Source organism: Cervus canadensis, chromosome 5, assembly GCF_019320065.1.
Source record: "Cervus canadensis isolate Bull #8, Minnesota chromosome 5, ASM1932006v1, whole genome shotgun sequence".
NCBI lineage: Eukaryota > Metazoa > Chordata > Mammalia > Artiodactyla > Cervidae > Cervus > Cervus canadensis.
The window spans coordinates 12,794,504-12,811,371 of NC_057390.1; the positions used below are offsets into that span (position 1 = coordinate 12,794,504).

General features: G+C 37.7%; 1 protein-coding gene across 6 annotated transcripts in view; it reads right to left on the reverse strand.

The window, feature by feature from the left end:
* Nucleotides 1-16,868, reverse strand: part of ZNF638 (zinc finger protein 638) — a 130,515-nt gene that overhangs the window by 34,102 nt on the left and 79,545 nt on the right. For all 6 annotated transcript variants that reach the window (XM_043468226.1, XM_043468227.1, XM_043468225.1 and 3 more), the window contains 2 exons: nucleotides 2,681-2,739; nucleotides 2,415-2,467 (listed from right to left, as the gene is read on the reverse strand). In XM_043468226.1, coding sequence (XP_043324161.1) covers nucleotides 2,415-2,467; nucleotides 2,681-2,739 — 112 coding nt within the window. The remainder of the gene's footprint in view (nucleotides 1-2,414; nucleotides 2,468-2,680; nucleotides 2,740-16,868) is intronic.

The following is a 16,868-nucleotide window of genomic DNA, read 5'->3' on the forward strand; positions in this document are numbered from 1 at the left end:
ACGGGACTGGAAAAGGTCAGTATCATTCCAATCTCCAATCTCAAAGAAGGGCAATGCCAAAGAATGTTCAAACTACCACACAACTGCACTTATTTCACACGCTAGCAAGGTCTTGCTCAAAATCCTTCAACCAAGGATTCAACAGTATATGAACCAAGAACTTCCAGATGTTCAAGCTGGATTTAGAAAAGGCAAAGGGACCAGAGATCAAATTGCCAACAACCGCTGGATGATAGAAAAAGCAAGAGAATTCCAGAAAAACATCTACTTCTGCTTCATTGACTACGTTAAAGCCTTTGACTGTGTGGGTCACAACAAACTGCAGAAAATTCTTCAAGAGATGGGAACACCAGACCACCCTGGTATTCTGCCTGCCTCCTGTGAAACCTGCATGTAGGTCAAGAATCAACAGTTAGAACCAGGCATGGAACAACAGACTAGTTCAAAATTGAGAAAGGAGTATGTCAAGGCTGTATATTGTCACCTGCTTATATAACTTATATGCAGAGTACATCATGCAAAATGCTGGGCCGGACAAAGCACAAGCTGGAATCAAGATTGTGGGGAGAAATATCAATAACCTCAGATATGCAGATGATACCACCTTTATGGCAGAAAGCAAAAAGGAACTAAAGAGTCTCTTGATGAAGGTGAAAGAGGAGAGTGAAAAGACTGGCTTAAAACTCAAACAATCAAAAAATGAAGATCATGGCACCTGGTGCCATCACTTCATGGTGAATAGTTGGGGAAAAAGTGGAAAGTGGTAGGTTTTATTTTCTTGGGCTCCAAAATCACTGCAGATGGTGAGTGCAGCCATGAAATTAAAAGACACTTGCTCTTTGGAAGAAAAGCTATGACCAACCTAGACAGCATGTTAAAAAGCAGAGACATTACTTTGCCGACAAAGGTCTGTATAGTCAAAGCTATGGTTTTTGCAGTAGTCATGTATGGATGCGTGAATTGGACCATAAAAATGGCTGAGTGCCCAAAAACTGACGCTTTTGAACTATGGTGTTGGAGAAAACTCTTGAGAGTCCCTTAACCTGCAAGCAGATCAAAGATATGATGTGAAGAACTGACTCATTGGAAAAGACCCTGATGCTGGGAAAGATTGAAGGCAGGAGGAGAAGGGGGCAACAGAAGATAAGATGGTTGGATGCCATCACCAACTCAATGGACATGAGTTTGAGCAGGGTCCAGGAGTTGGTGATGGACAGGGAAGCCTGGCCTATTGCAGTCCATGGGGTCACAAAGAGTCAGACACAACTGAGTGACTGAACTGAACTGAACTGCCTAAGGGTCATGAAAGGTATCAAAAAGAAGCACTTTCTGAGACAGGCCTTAAAGAATAAATGAGAATTTGCCCCACTTTGACCCTCTAAAAGGAGTTTTAACTGGCTTTGTATTTTCATTACCTTGCACAAGGCCTGGTACCTCCTAAGTAGGTACTTTAGAAGTACTTACTGATGCTGCTGCTGCTAAGTTGCTTTAGTCGTGTCTGACTCTGTGCGATCCCATAGATGACAGCCCACCAGGCTCCTCTATCCCTGGGATTCTCCAGGCAACAATACTGGAGTGGGTTGCCATTTCCTTCTCCAATGCATGCACGCATGTTAAGTTGCTTCAGTAGTGTCCGACTCTGTGGGACCCCATGGACAGTAGCCCACCGGGCTCCTTTGTCCACGGTATCTCTAGGCAAGAATACTGGAGCGGGTTGTTACTAAGTAAAGTTAACTGGAATTTAGACAATGACTCCACATGAATGGAGTATTTCACAGTATAAAGACCTGTGAAATGAAATAGGACAGGGCTTCCTTGGTGGCCCAGTGGTTGAGAATCTGCCTTGCAATGCAGATGATACGGGTTCGATCCCTGGTCTGGGAAGATCCCACGTGCTACGGAGCAACTTAGCCCGGGTGCCACAACTACTAAGCCCACGTGCCTTAGAGCCCGTGCTCAACGAGAGAAACCACTCCAGTGAGACGCCCTCGCACAGCAACTAGAAAATAGCCCCCACTCATCATAACCAGAGAAAGCCCTCTCGCAGCAAGGAAGCCCAGCGCAACCAAAAATAATAAATAATTCACATGTCCTATTTAACAAAAAAAAAAAAAAAAGAAATGAAATAGGACAGAAGAGCTGGAAAATAAACTGCTCTGAGTAACTGAAACATAATATACATCTGTGTGACAAGAGACTGAGAAAGTTTCGGGGGAAAGGTAAACGGTCATCTATGCAAGGCTGAAGAATTATGGGCTTTCTCCAGTGGATCACCAACTTAAAATAGGGGCCAATGTGGATCCCTTCTACTAAAGCACAATGAATACTATTTTCCTAGCATCATCTTCCAAGAAGTTTCCAGTAAACTGACAAAATATACTCATATTGGAGGAATATTAAAAGTAACAACTTACTAGCAGAAGCCGCAGTCACAGTTTCAACAGCTGTGGAAGCATCTGTATCTTTTCTATTAAAAGAAGAAAAAAATTAGCAAAGAAATTCTAACACCAAAATCTTCTAAAGATACAAAGCTTAAATCTAAAAAAGTTTAAAATAATTCAATTAGAATGATGTCCCATTTGAACAGGGAGAGAAAATATAATAAAAATGTAGTCAAAACTTTTAAAATTTAATTCATATGCATATTTGTTCTCACACAGAAAATCATAGAATTACTTACTTTAAAGTAGATGCAGATGTTTTCTTTGAATCTGACATCTTTTTCTTCACCTCTTTGTTCTATGAAGGAAAAATATTTTGAAAACCTTAAGCCTCTTCTCAAATTATGAAAGGGAATATACAAAATACGCAAAAGCATAAGAAATCTACACACATATATAACCACAAATAAAAATCTTCTTACCCTAAAGTAAAAATGCTAATTACCTTTTCTATTTATAGACAGAAATAAAATATTTTCAACTTGTGATTATACAGTGTAATTTTACATCTTGTCTTTTATCACTTATTGACATTTTCTTATCACTATCTTTCAAAGACATTTCTAATAGTGCCATGCCATTTCTGATATCTAATTACTATCATTCTGGTCAAATCTATCACAATCTTTTGCTTTAATTACTATAATAAACTCATAATGGTCTCTGCTTCTGTCTTTGCTTTTCAACCACCCTCACACCACTTTTAACATAGAACCAGACTGATAACTGCCACTCCTAAACTCAAAACCTTTCATCACACTCAGAAAAAAAGCTAACACTTAAAAAAAAGTTTACACTACTCATTTCACCCACTCTCTACCCCAAAATCACCACATATATCTCTACTTTCAGTCCCAAGCACCCTTTAAATTCCTAAAACAAAACAAACTACATAGGCATGGACTTGAGAAGTCTTCTGCAGTTGCTATTTGGAATGCTCCCAACTCAAGGAACAATTTACACCTTCACCTCCTTTTCACATTTTTAATGAAACCTTCCATAACTACCTTACTGAAAGGTGTGTTGCTCTTTAAGCTTGGCAATTAGTGAACATCCAATAAATATGTGTTAAAATGATTTGAACTTATAATTGTTTTCATTTTATGTTTTCTGTTCTTTGGAGGCATCCTTGACATTTCCTTTTGTGCCATACTGGATTTTATCCAAACATCTCCCTTACCCCCACTGGTTTAGAAGATACTCATCCTCCTACTTATATTCTACTAATGGGTATCTCCAATTTCAAAAAGAAATATGAAACTATTGATTTCTTCTTATAAATTTAAAAGCCCTTACACCCGTGGCTTACATGCTAATTTTTGATGACACTATTTTAAGACAAAGTTATTGTTTTTATTTTTTTTTAACAATTTATACTATTTTGACTTCCCTGGTAGCTCAGGCGGTAAAGCTTTCCACCTACAGTGCAGGAGAGATCTGGGTTCGATCCCTGGCTCAGGAAGATCTCCTGGAGAAGGGAGTGGCAACCGACTCTGTTATTCTTGCCCACCCCAACCCCCTCCAAAAAAGGGGCTCAACGGAACAATTTATACTATTTTATAAATATACAATATCCTGTTTATCCTGTTTAAATGGGCTTCCCAGGTGGCTCAGTGATAAAAAAAAAATCTGCCTACCAATTCAGGAGATGCAAAAGACTCAGGTTTGATCCCTAGATCAGAAAGATCCCCTGGAGGAAGAAATGGCAACCCACTTCAGTACTCTTGCCTGGGAATTACCACAGACAGAGGAGCCTGGTGGGCTACAGTCCATGGAGTAGCAAAGAGTCGGAAATGACTGAGCATACATGCACTCTAAGTTTAAACGGTTTTATTACTCGTTGTTGTTTAGTCACTAAACCGTGTCCAACTCTTATTCTTCACCACTGAGCCACCAGGGAAGCCTGGTGCAATCACCATTTTATATCATAACTTCTCCATTTCTTAAGTTCTTCATTTTGATGATTATATTTTAGGAAATACATATAGATGAAAGGTTCTTTGAGCCCATACATGTCTGAGAATACTGTCCTAGCATACAACTTGATTATTTGACTTGAAATCTGCGTAATAAATTACAATGAATCAATCTTTTTTTCACTCAACCCTGAGAATGAGTTGCTTGGCTATCTAAGGCTGGTCTACCGCTTTTTACATTTACACAGTTATCTGCCCGGATCACTAGGGCTTTCCCCTTTATAACTGTGAAACTTAACATCTTCACCAGTTTTTAAGTGCTATCTTCTTTCTGGAATCCTAGTTATATGCAGATTGGGTCTCTTAGATGTATCCACCATGACTTTCCTCTTCATTATTTTAGACTTTTTAACCTTTACTAATAGACTGTTAAGTCCTAAGAAGGATGGAAGCACATCTGCCTTGTTCATTAATGCATCTTCTGCATGTACCACAATGGCTGACATACAAAAGATGTTTAAGAAATAGTTCTTTCCTTAAATATTTATTTATTGGGTTGTGCTGGTTCTTAGTTGCAACAAACCAACTATTAGTTGTCGCATGTGAGATCCAGTTTCCTGATCAGGGATCGAACCCACACCCCCCTGCGGAAGCACAGAGTCTTAGTCACTGGACCACCAGGGAAGTCCCAAGAAATAGTTTTTGAATTAAAATGAAACTAAACTCTCTTCTGAACTGATTGTATATCCTCAGTTTTACCTGTTATTAATTAGATTTTCCATAATGCTCAAACCACTGTGCACTGCTTCCTGGCACTGTTTTTGTTCTCCATGCAGTCTTCTTAAATCTCAGCTGACTGCTTGCTCTAGGTTTTAGATGTAACGTCACCACGAATCTTGCTGAAACCAGTAAATCTGAGTTTTTTAAGTCTTGTTTTTTTCTGATTTGTTTTCTTAAAGAGCCTTAGCACTATTTTATAACTGCAAAGGTCCTTCTGTCTGTTGAAAACTCTGATTATATTCCTTTCTATATCAAGAGCTCCTGCTTCCTTAAGGAAAATTTTGAGTACCAACATGTGCCCATTTTTCTGGAAAAGAAGAATGCTTGCTTTCAGCAGACTGGTTAAGAATCATTGTTAAAGACTCATGTCTACGCTGGCTTGTAATTAAACACAAGGTTATTTGTCAGACAAGGTTTGTCACCAGAACTGTGCAGAACCATACTTTAATCCTTCAGGTGTAATACAGGGATGTAGAAAATTTTTACCTTTTCTCTAACATTTTATTACTGATTCCAAGAAGTAGCAAAATGAAGAGAATATTCTCTGAATCACAGAGTCCAAGGCAGTCCTAATATGAAACATCAAATGTGGGCAGAAAGGTTTTGTCATGGCTTTAACTATTCATGTCAAAATTAATGTGTAGACCAAGAAATCTATAGGGCTGACCTTCTTTTTCCTAATTTGAGTTTCCAGTCTATTTTGTGCTTGCTCTAACAGGAAAACTTAATGTCTTCCCCTATGGTAACAGGCCAAAAGATTGTCCCATAAACTTCTAACCTTGAAGAAGCCATAACCAGAGTTCTGTTGGGGGTTCCCGCTGGGTCAATCACAAGAGAGAAGTCATGAGTAAACCTTCAAAGGCTTTAATTCAGCACCATTCAAACCATATTTAACTGAAGAACATCAATGTCTGTGACAGGTAGATGGCATGTTTTCTAGTTTTCAGTGTTGATACTTAGGCCATTCATTACTATGAAAATCAAAATAGTAAATGACTGAACTTTTCAACTTACACTGCTGCCTTACCAACCTTATAAAGAAGTCATCTAAGAGAATTATTTTAATCTGTTTGAAATACTCTAACACCCTAAATGTATCATTACTCGGCCATTTTCCCAGATTAAACATTATAGAATTAAAGAATATTGATCTCGCATTTAAAAATTTAATAATCAGCTAGTCCTGCTTGAGAGTCAATAGTATAAAAGCTATTTCTTCTTTCTATTCTCAAGGTTACTAATCTACCCCAAACTGTTACTACTCTTAGAGTAGTCTGGTTGGCTAGATGAGTGCTCTAACTGGATTTCAGTGATCTTTTCTCTTCTTTCCTTTAATCAATATGCTAAGCTTTCTTTGCCTTCAGAGTCATTTCCCCAACTAATTCATTCTGCAGATCACTTCCTGATGAATCTTTAAAATCCATCGATTTCACTGTCACAGCCCTGCTGAAAACTCTGAATAACATTTAACTGTCTCAAAATAAAGTTTAAGTTATTAAATTATGTATTCAATTCTTGCTTCCCCTTATTCTTCTCTGCAATAGAGGAGGATATGTGTCACAGTTCTGATAAATCAAATGTAGGTGGAAGTTGCTGGGGAACTCCTCCTTCTTGTTGGCGGGGGGGGGGGAACACTAAAAATTCATTGTGTTCCTGACACATTCCTTTCTTTCTCTTCGAAAGATTGAAATAATGCCAGAAGGTACAACAACCATCTTACAAAAAAGGATGAAAAAGTAGATGCTAATGACAGTGAATTAGAAAAATCAAAAGGCTGTGTTCCTGAAGATATTTTAGAGCTGCTCTACAGCCACAGATCACCCACCAGCCAATTTCCTGTTATAAGATAAATAAACCTCTTATTTGTTTAATAAACCACTGGAGAAGTTTTCCGTTAACTGAAAATGAAAGAAATTCTAAATTGGTAATGACAACAGTCACCATGTAATCATTATTCAAATTAGGACAACGGGCCAATGAGATGGGCATGTATGTACCTAATATTAGTAAACCAGGATGATGGGTTACTCCAATAATAACTAACCAGAAAACATAAAAAATACAACTCTTTTCTTTAATAGCAATTGAAATAATATTTATAACATACACAAATAAATAAAAATTAACACTTCTTCCAAAATACATGTTACAGAAACATTACAAAAGAATGTTATGGAAAAAAAAGTAAAAATTCGTTGAGGGACACAAAATGAAATCTAAATAAATGAAGAAATAAAACCTGTTTTTGCACAAAAAGATTTAGTACTGAAAATATATCAATTCAGTACAGTACCAATTAAACACCCATTAAGATTTTTGAGAGAACAAATTGATTCTAAATCTAATATATAGGAGTAAATGTTTAAGATTAAGCAAAAATACATGGAAGGAGAGAAAAAAGAGAAACGATTCTATTAGAAAAATGACAAGTATTATAAAGCTATAGTTAGAAAAATTTAAACCACATAGTATTCATATGAAAATAAAAAGAAACAGATCTATATGTATAGGGTAATTTATACACAAGACAGCTTTACAAATCAATGAGGAAAGATAAATGAGGCATAAATAGTGTTGGGTTAATTGGTTACCCATTTTGCAAACAGTCATATCATTCACACACTGTATCACAAATAACAGATTTAAAAAATAATGGAAACATATCTTTCTGGCACTGGTATAAAGGTCTTCTAAAATAAAAGAAAAAACCCATTAAGAGCAAAAGAGCAGTAAACTGGAGTACACCAAAAGTAAAAAAACTTTATGTATCATATAAGCAACAGACTAAAAGAAAATATTTCTCATGTATAATACAAAATTAGTATCTTAGGATAATGAATACCTTCAGATGAAAATTTTTTTTAAGGCAAATAACCCAATAGAAAAATGTGAGGAATAGGATGCACCGATCTCCTTCCACAGATAATCAAAAGTACATCTACACGCAGACCAACTTTCAAAGAACATCTACTGAACAATACCAGAAGACATACTTCCAAAAGAGCATGAAAATCTCTGCATAACTGGGCAGCGCAAAAGAAAAGAGAAAATAAAGAAAGGAATCAGGACAGGACCTGTGCCTCTAGGAGGGAGCTGTGAAAGAGGAAAAGGTTTCTGCACACTGGGAAGTCCCCTCACTGATGAGATCAGCTAGAACAGAGGGGGAGGAATGGAGCCTCAGAGGAGAGCTCAGCAACAGATGTGCAGAGGACAAAGCCAAGAGAGACCTGATCCCCACAGCCTAAAATGCTTGTCCAGTCAACCACTAGGGCAGGTGGAGCCTGTGTACTGAGGCCTGGGCTTTGGAGGTCAGGCCCAAAGGACAGAACTGGAGTTGGCTGTGTGAAGACAGTCTGAAGGGGCTACGAGGTAGAACACCACAACTGATGGGAGTCTAAGAAGAAGCCTGGGTCCTTCAGAGACACAAGGGACCACTGTTAAGGGGCGCAAGAGGAGAGGGGTGTCATAGAAGCTTCTTTCTCCATTCGCTTATAGGCGGCCCACACAAATTCCAGGGGTGGGTGCAAGTCGTGACTACCATCTCAGACTCCAGAGGTAGGCACAGACTGCTGCCACTGCCGTTGCCAAGAGTTCTACAAACGGACGCAGGTCAATGCCCCCACCTTTCCAGGAACTTGCATGGCCTGCCACTGCCGCGAGTCCGCCATCAGGGTCAACTTCCCTGGGAGCGTGTGAGGCCTGCCACCGCTGCCAAGGGTTTCATGACCCGATGCCAACCACTGCCTCCACCTCTCTGGGGGTTTGCAAAATAACACTGTCACAGCAGTGGAACACAACTGCAGCCCCCACCTTCCTGGGAACCTGCATGAGTTGAGAATCTGTGCACTTGCATACTCCTTATCAAGGTGGTAACAACCAGCACATGCTGACGAAAGAGACAGCAAGAATCCAAATCAAAAACGGCCTTCACACCAAAAAAAATATTAAAACCCACACAAGCTATACAGGGATGTTCCTGCTTATAAATAGCCTCTAAGACTACACGAGACAGTTGTTTCTCCTGAACTCTCGGACTAAGAGAAGTACAAGGAAAATGAGAAGCAGAGAAACCACTCTCAGTTAAAATATCAAGAATATTTCCCTGAAGGAACAATGAAATAGAACTCTTCAGTCTAACAGACACTGAGTTGAAAAAGGAGGTAATGAAAATACTGAAGCAATTAAGAAAGGCTATCAAGAGAAATACAGATTATTATTAAAAAAAAAAAAAAAAAGAACTAGAAACTGTGAAAAGGAGCTAAGTAAAACCTAAAATTTCATTTGCCAAAATGAAAGCTGAGCTCAAGGTAGTAAATAGCAAAATGAATAATGCACAAGAATAAGTGACCTAGAAGACAGACTAATGGAAATTACCCAATCAAAAGAGCAGACAGAAAGCCAAATGAAAAAAAAAAAGCTATATAAGAGACCTATGGGGCAAGATAAAGCAGGTCAGTCTATGCAGATATTGAAGAAAGAAAAAAGGGGATTGAAAATGTATTTGAAGAAATTATGGCTGAAAATTTCCCAAACCTAAAGAAGGAAACATATCCAGATACAGGAAGCACAGAAGGTCTCAAACAAGATGAACCCAAATAGACCTACTTCAAGACATAATAAAAATGGCAAGTTAAACAGAGAATTCTAAAGGCAGCAGAACAAAAACAGAGTTCATTACTAGGGAACCTACATAAGGCTATCAGTTGATTTCGATACAGAAATACTGCAGGCCAGAAGGGAGTGGCAGAAAAAAAAGAAATGATCAAATCACAAAAAGTAAAAGAAAGGAAGAAGCAAAAAACCAACTGAAAACTACAGTTTGGTGTGGCAATATGTAAATCAACTACACTTCAACATTTTTTTTTAATGAAAAGTGTAAATCAACTATATTTCAATAAATTTTTTAAAGAAAAAAAAAATCAATAAATACATGAAGCAACAATTACCTTAAATGTCAGTACTCCAATCCAAAGACATAGAGGGGGACTTCCCTAGTGGTGCGCTGGGTAAGAACCTGCCTGCCACTGAGGCAGACACGCGCTGGACCGCCGGTGCTGGAGACTGCACGCCAGGGGGCACACAAGCCTGGCCCCACAGCGGAGGAGTCTGCGTGCCGCGACTGCTGACCCCGCGCCGCAGAGCCCGTGCCCAGCGACTGAGGGTGCGCGGTGAGGAGCCCACACACAGCCAGGGCCCAGCACAGCCACAATTAATTAACTTTTAAAGATGAAGAGTGGGTATACACTATCGTGTAAAATTTAAAAAAAAAAGCCTACAATATTCTGCCTACAAGAGATCCACCTACACATACAGATTGAAAGTGAGGGCATGGAAAAAGATATTTCATGCAAAAATAAAGAAAGTGGGACTTACAATATTCATATCAGACAAAATAAACTTTAAAGCAAAGGCTACAAAGATAAAGGACACTATATAATGATAAAAGGATCAATACAAGAGGAAGATTTTACACTCATCAACAAATATGCACGTAATTTAAGAGCACCCAAATACATAAATAACTAACAGATATGAAGGGAGAAATCAGCAGGAAGACAATAACAGTCAGAGACTAACACCTACTCACATCAGTGGAGAGATTTTCCAGAGAATCAATAAGGCAACAGAGGTCCCAAATGTTACAACAGAAAAGTAAGACTTATTAGATATTTTCCGGACACTGCATCCAAAAAACCCCACAGAATATACATATTTTTCAAGTGCACACACATTTTCTAGGACTGACCACATGTCCTGGGGCACAAAACTAACCTGAACAAATTTAAGGGTACAGAAATTATTTCAGGCATTTTCTCTGATCACAATGGCATGAAACTAGAAATCAACCAAAGAAAACAAGAAAAAAAAAATGAGTACATGGAGACTGAATAACATGCTACTAAAAGAAGAAAAAAAAAGGCTCAATAAGGAAATTAAGAAGTACCTTGAGACAACACAACCACACAAAATCTCTGCAATCCAGCAAAAGCAGTTCTTAGAGAGCAGTTCATAGTGATACAGGTCTTCATCAAAAACAAGAAAAATATCCCAAGTAAAAAGCCTAATCTACTACACAAAAGAATTTTTAAAAGAATAAACAACCTAAAGTCAGAAGGAAGGAAATAAAGATGGGGGCAGGGGAGAAATAAAATAGAGATTAAGAAAACAATAGGGGAAAAAAAGTCAACAAAATCAAGAGCTGGTTCTTTGAAAGGGTAAACAAAACTGAACTTCCAATACAAAAAGCCCAGGACTGGAGGGCGTCATAGGCAAACTCTCTCAAAGAAGAATATAAAAGACTGAAGAAGAGAGAACACTCTCAAAGACACTCTATAAAGCCACCATCACTCTAATACCAAAACCACCGGAAGAAATCACCAAAAAAGAAAATTACAGGTCAGTATCGTTGATGCATATATAACACGACCAAGTGGGGTTCATCCCAGGTTCACAAGTATGGTTCAACATACACAAATCAACATAACACATCACAGTAACAAGTCAAAAACCACATGATCATCTCAATAGATACATAAAAAGCATTTGATAGGATTCAATATCCATTCAAGATAAAAACTCTTATCACGTAGCAAATAAAAAGGATCTAAATTGGAAGGGAGGAGGTACAATTGTTACTATATGCAGGTGACATGCTACATATATAGAAAGCCCTAAGAACTATACACAAAAATGAATAGATCTAATAAATGAATTCAGCAAAGTAGTAGGATACAAGATTAACATTCAGAAATTGGTTTCATTCCTTCACAGTAACAATGAAATATCAGAAAGAGAATGTCCTTTAAAATCTCACCAAAAGATATATGGCAGAAACAAACAATACTATAAAGCAATTATCCTCCAATTAAAAATAAATTGAAAAAAAGAAAAGAAAAGAAAACTTCCATGAGAAAAAAAGTGTCTCACCAAAAAAATTTAAAAACCTAGGAATAAATTTCACCAAAGAGGTGAAAAACTTACATGCTGAGAGTTATAAAATATTAAAAAAAGATTCAAAGAAACTGAAAAATAGCCCATGCTCTTGAATTGAAAGAACATTGTTAAAATGGCAACACTATCCAGAGCAATCTACAGATTTAATGTGATCCCTATCAAATTACCCCCCATGACATTTTTTCACAGAAGTAAAATAATCCAAAAATTTATGTGGAACCATAGACCCACAACTGCCAGAGCAATTTTCGGGGGCGGGGAGAAAATCAGGAAGCATAACTCTCTCAGACTTCAGACAATACTACAAAGCTACAGTAAACAAAACAGTTTGCACCTGGTACAAAAACAAACATGCAAATGAATGGAACAGTATAGAGAGCCCAGAAATAAACCTATACATCTACGGTCAATTAATCCTCAACGAAGGAAGCAAGAATAAACAATGGGAAAAAGAGAGTCTCCTCAGCAAGTGGTGCGGGGAAAGTTGGACAGCTGCATGTAAATAAATGAAGTTAGAACACACCCTCTCACAACACACAGAAATGAACTCAAAATGGCTTAAAGACTTAAAACATATTTTGGCGTTTTTGTAAGACGTGAGTTTATATCCTTCTGCTCTGCCACCTTCAGTGTCTAGTTTTATTTATTTATTTATTTAATACCATAAAACTCCATCATATTTTCATACAGTCATAACTGTCTGTCTGTGACCCTTTCATAGGGCACTGCAGGATGGATTAAAGGTGGCAATTTACTGATAACTGCAGGTGTCTCTACTTTATTCTAAAGTGTAAGTCATGAGGTCATTTGATTTACTTTATAGAAGTTGGATTTTGAAGATATAATGGAAAAATTTTGATACCTAGTAGTACAAAAAAAGCACCAGCAACTGATAAACTGCTTTTTTGTGCACTACCCAACTGGTTAAAGACGATATGATCTTTTATGGTAAACTCAGAAATGAGTGTTCATAATGGAAACCTGGTAGACCCGTAACTGTAGTGGCGCTGCTCTAATAAAGCCACCATTATTTCTTATGGAACATCTGAATACATTTTAAAAGGCTACTGTGAGGGCATTATTTTGAGGTGATGTTTAAAAAGTTAACATCAAATCAAATTGTAAATTAGCTTAAATATATTGCCTTAAGGACCTACTAAAGAATGTGCCACCAAACTTTAAGTGATGGCTGCAATATCCTTGTCTAAAACAAATCAATGTTGACTTCAGCAATTTCTTTAACAGTTTTTTTTTTTTAATCCGAACTTTCTCTTGCTTTTTTTCATTGAGGAAGTCTTTTACCTTCCCTACTCACTGAGAAGTATTGACTTCGTGGTACACATTCTAAAGCATTTCTGATTTGAATATTTTTGTACATTTTTATCAATTATTAAATCTTCTCTTCTAGGAAAAAAAAAAAAAAAACTCCTAAAAGAGAGCATAGTAAAAACATGCTAATACAAATGGTACCAACATTTTTCTTAAGTCTCCCAAGGCAACAGATATAAAAACAAAAAAACAAACCACACAAATTGGAGCAAATAAAACTTACAAGCTTTTGTACAGCAAAGAAAACTATGAGAAAAACCCAACAACAACAACAAAATATGAAGACAAGACCCGGAGTGGGAGAAAATTTCTATAAATGATCGGATCAACAAGTGCTTATCTCCAAAATATACAAACAGTTTATATAACTAAAAAACAGAAAAACAAACAACCCAATCAAAAAATGAGCAAAAGATCTCAATAGTTACTTCTCCACCTCAACAGATATTTTTCCAAAGCCATACAGAGAGTCAGTAAGCACATGAAAAGAAGCTCAACCTCACTAATTATTAGAGAAATGGAAAACAAAACTACAATGAGGTACAATCTCACAGCAGTCAGAATGCTCATCATTAAAAAGTCTATAAATAACAAATGCTGGAGAAGACATGGAGAAGAGAAGCCTCCTGCACTGCTGATGGGAATGTAAACTAGTACAGCTGTAAAGGAAAACGAAAAGGTTCTGCAGAAAACTAAAAATAGAATTACCATATAATCCAGCCATCTTGGGAATATATCCAGGCAAAACTGTAATTCAAAAAGACACATGAACCCTTATGTTCACAGCAGCACTATTCACAAGAACTAAAACACCAAAACAACCTAAATTTCTATCAACAGATAAATGGACAAAGATATTGTATATATACAATGGAATACTACTCAGCCATAAAAAATGAAATAACGCCAAGTACAGCAACGTGGATGCAACTAAAGACATTATCACACTAAGTGAAGTCAAGTCAGAAAGAGAAAAACAATTATCACATGATATCACATGGGTGGAATCTAAAATATGGCACAAATGAACCTATCTGTAAAATGGAAAGACTTTTAGACATAGAGAACAGAATTGGAATTGACAAGGTTGAGGGGGGAGGGAGAGGGATGGCCTGGGAGTATGGGGTTGGTAGATGTAAATTATCACATTTAGAATGGATAAACAATAAAGTCCTAATGTACATCACAGAGAACTATATCTTGTGATAAACCATAATGGAAAAGAATATAAAAGAGAATACATATGTCTACAACTGAGTCACTCTTCCAACAACACAAGAGAAGACTACACATGGACATCACCAGATGGTCAATACTGAAATCAGATTGATTATATTCTTTGTAGCCAAAGATGGAGAAGCTCTATACAGTCAGCAAAACAAGACCAGGAGCTGACTGTGGCTCAGATCATGAACTCCTTATTGCCAAATGCAGATTTAAATTGAAGAAAGTAAGGAAAAGCACTAGACCATTCAGGTATGACCTAAATCAAATCCCTTACAATTATACAGCAGAAGGGAGAAATAAGATTCAAGGGATTAGATCTGATAGACAGAGTGCCTGAAGAACTATGGATGGAAGTTCGGGACATTGTACAGGAGGCAGGGATCAAGATCACCACCAATAAAAAGAAATGCAAAAAGGCAAAACGGTTGTCTGAGGAGGCCTTACAAATAGCTGAGAAAAGAAGAGACATGAAAGGCAAAAAGATATACTCATTTGAATGCAGAGTTCCAAAGAATAGCAAGGAGAAACAAGAAAGCCTTCCTCAGTGATCAATGCAAAGAAATAGAGGAAAACAACAGAATGGAAAAGACTAGAGATCTCTTCAAGTAAACTAGAGATACCAAGGGAACATTTCATGCAAAGATGGGCACAATAAAGGACAGAAATGGCACGGACCTAACAGAAGCAGAAGATAGTAAGAGGTGGCAAGAATACACAGAAGAACTGTACAAAAAAGATCTTCATGACCCAGATAACCATGACGGTATGATCACTCACCTAGAGCTAGACATCCTGGAATGTGAAGTCAAGTGAGACTTACAGAGCATCACTACAAACAAAGCTAGTGGAAGTGATGAAATTCCAGTTGAGCTATTTCAAATCCTAAAAGATGATGATGTGAAAGTGCTACACTCAATATGCCAGCAAATTTGAATAACAGTGGCCACAGGACTGGAAAAGGTCAGTTTTCATTCCAATCTCAAAGAAAGGCAATGCCAAAGAATGCTCAAACTACTGCACAATTGCACTCATCTTACACTCTAGTAAAGTAATGCTCAAAATTCTCCAAGGCAGGTTTCAACAGTACATGAACTGTGAACTTCCAGATGTTCAAGCTGGATTTAGAAAAGGCAGAGGAACCAGAGATCAAATTGCCAACATCTGTTGGATCATCAAAAAACTGAACAGAGTTCCAGAGAAATATCTACTTTTGCTTTATTGACTACACCAAAGCCTTTTGACTGTGTGGATCACAACAAATTGTGGAAAATTCTTCAGGAGATGGGAATACCAGACCACCTGACCTGCCTCTTGAGAAACCTGTATGCAGGTCAGGAAGCAACAGTTAGAGCCGGACATGGAACAACAGACTGGTTCCAAATAGGGAAAGGAGTACGTCAAGGCTGTATACTGTCACCCTGCTTATTTAATTTACATGCAGAGTACATTATGAGAAATACTGGGCTGGAGGAAGCAAAAGCTGGAATCAAGATTGCCAGAAGAGCTATCAATAACCTCAGATATGCAGATGACACCACCCTTGTGGCAGAAAGTGAAGAAAAACTAAAGAGACTCTTGATGAAAGTGAAAGAAAGTGAAAAAGTTGGCTTAAAACTCAACATTCAGAAAACTTAAGATCATGGCATATGATCCCATCACTTCATGGCAAATAGATGGGGAACAAAGGAAACAGTGACAGACTTTATTTTGGGGGGCTCCAAAATCACTGCAGATGGTCACTGCAGTGAAATTAAAAGACGTTTGTTCCTTGGAAAAAAGTTATGACCAACCTAGACAGCTTATTAAAAAGCAGAGATCTTACTTTGCCAAAAAAGGTCCATCTAGTCAAAGCTGTGGTTTTTCCAGTAGTCATGTACAGATGTGAGAGCTGGACTATAAAGAAAGCTGAATGCAGAAGAATTGATGCTTTTAAATTGTGGTTAGAATTGAACTTAGAGAAGACTCTTGAGAGTCCCTTGGACTACAAGATCAAATCAGTCAATTCTAAAGGAAATCAACCCTGACTATTCAATGGACGGATAGGAGCTGAAGCTGAAGCTGAAGCTGAAGCTTTCGCCACCTGATGCAAAGAGCCAGCTCAATTGGACAAGACCCTGATGCTGGGAAATACTGAAGGGGAAAGGAAAAGAGGGCAGCAGAGGATGAGATGATTAGGTATCATCACTAACTCAATGGACATGAATCTGAGCAAACTCCTGGA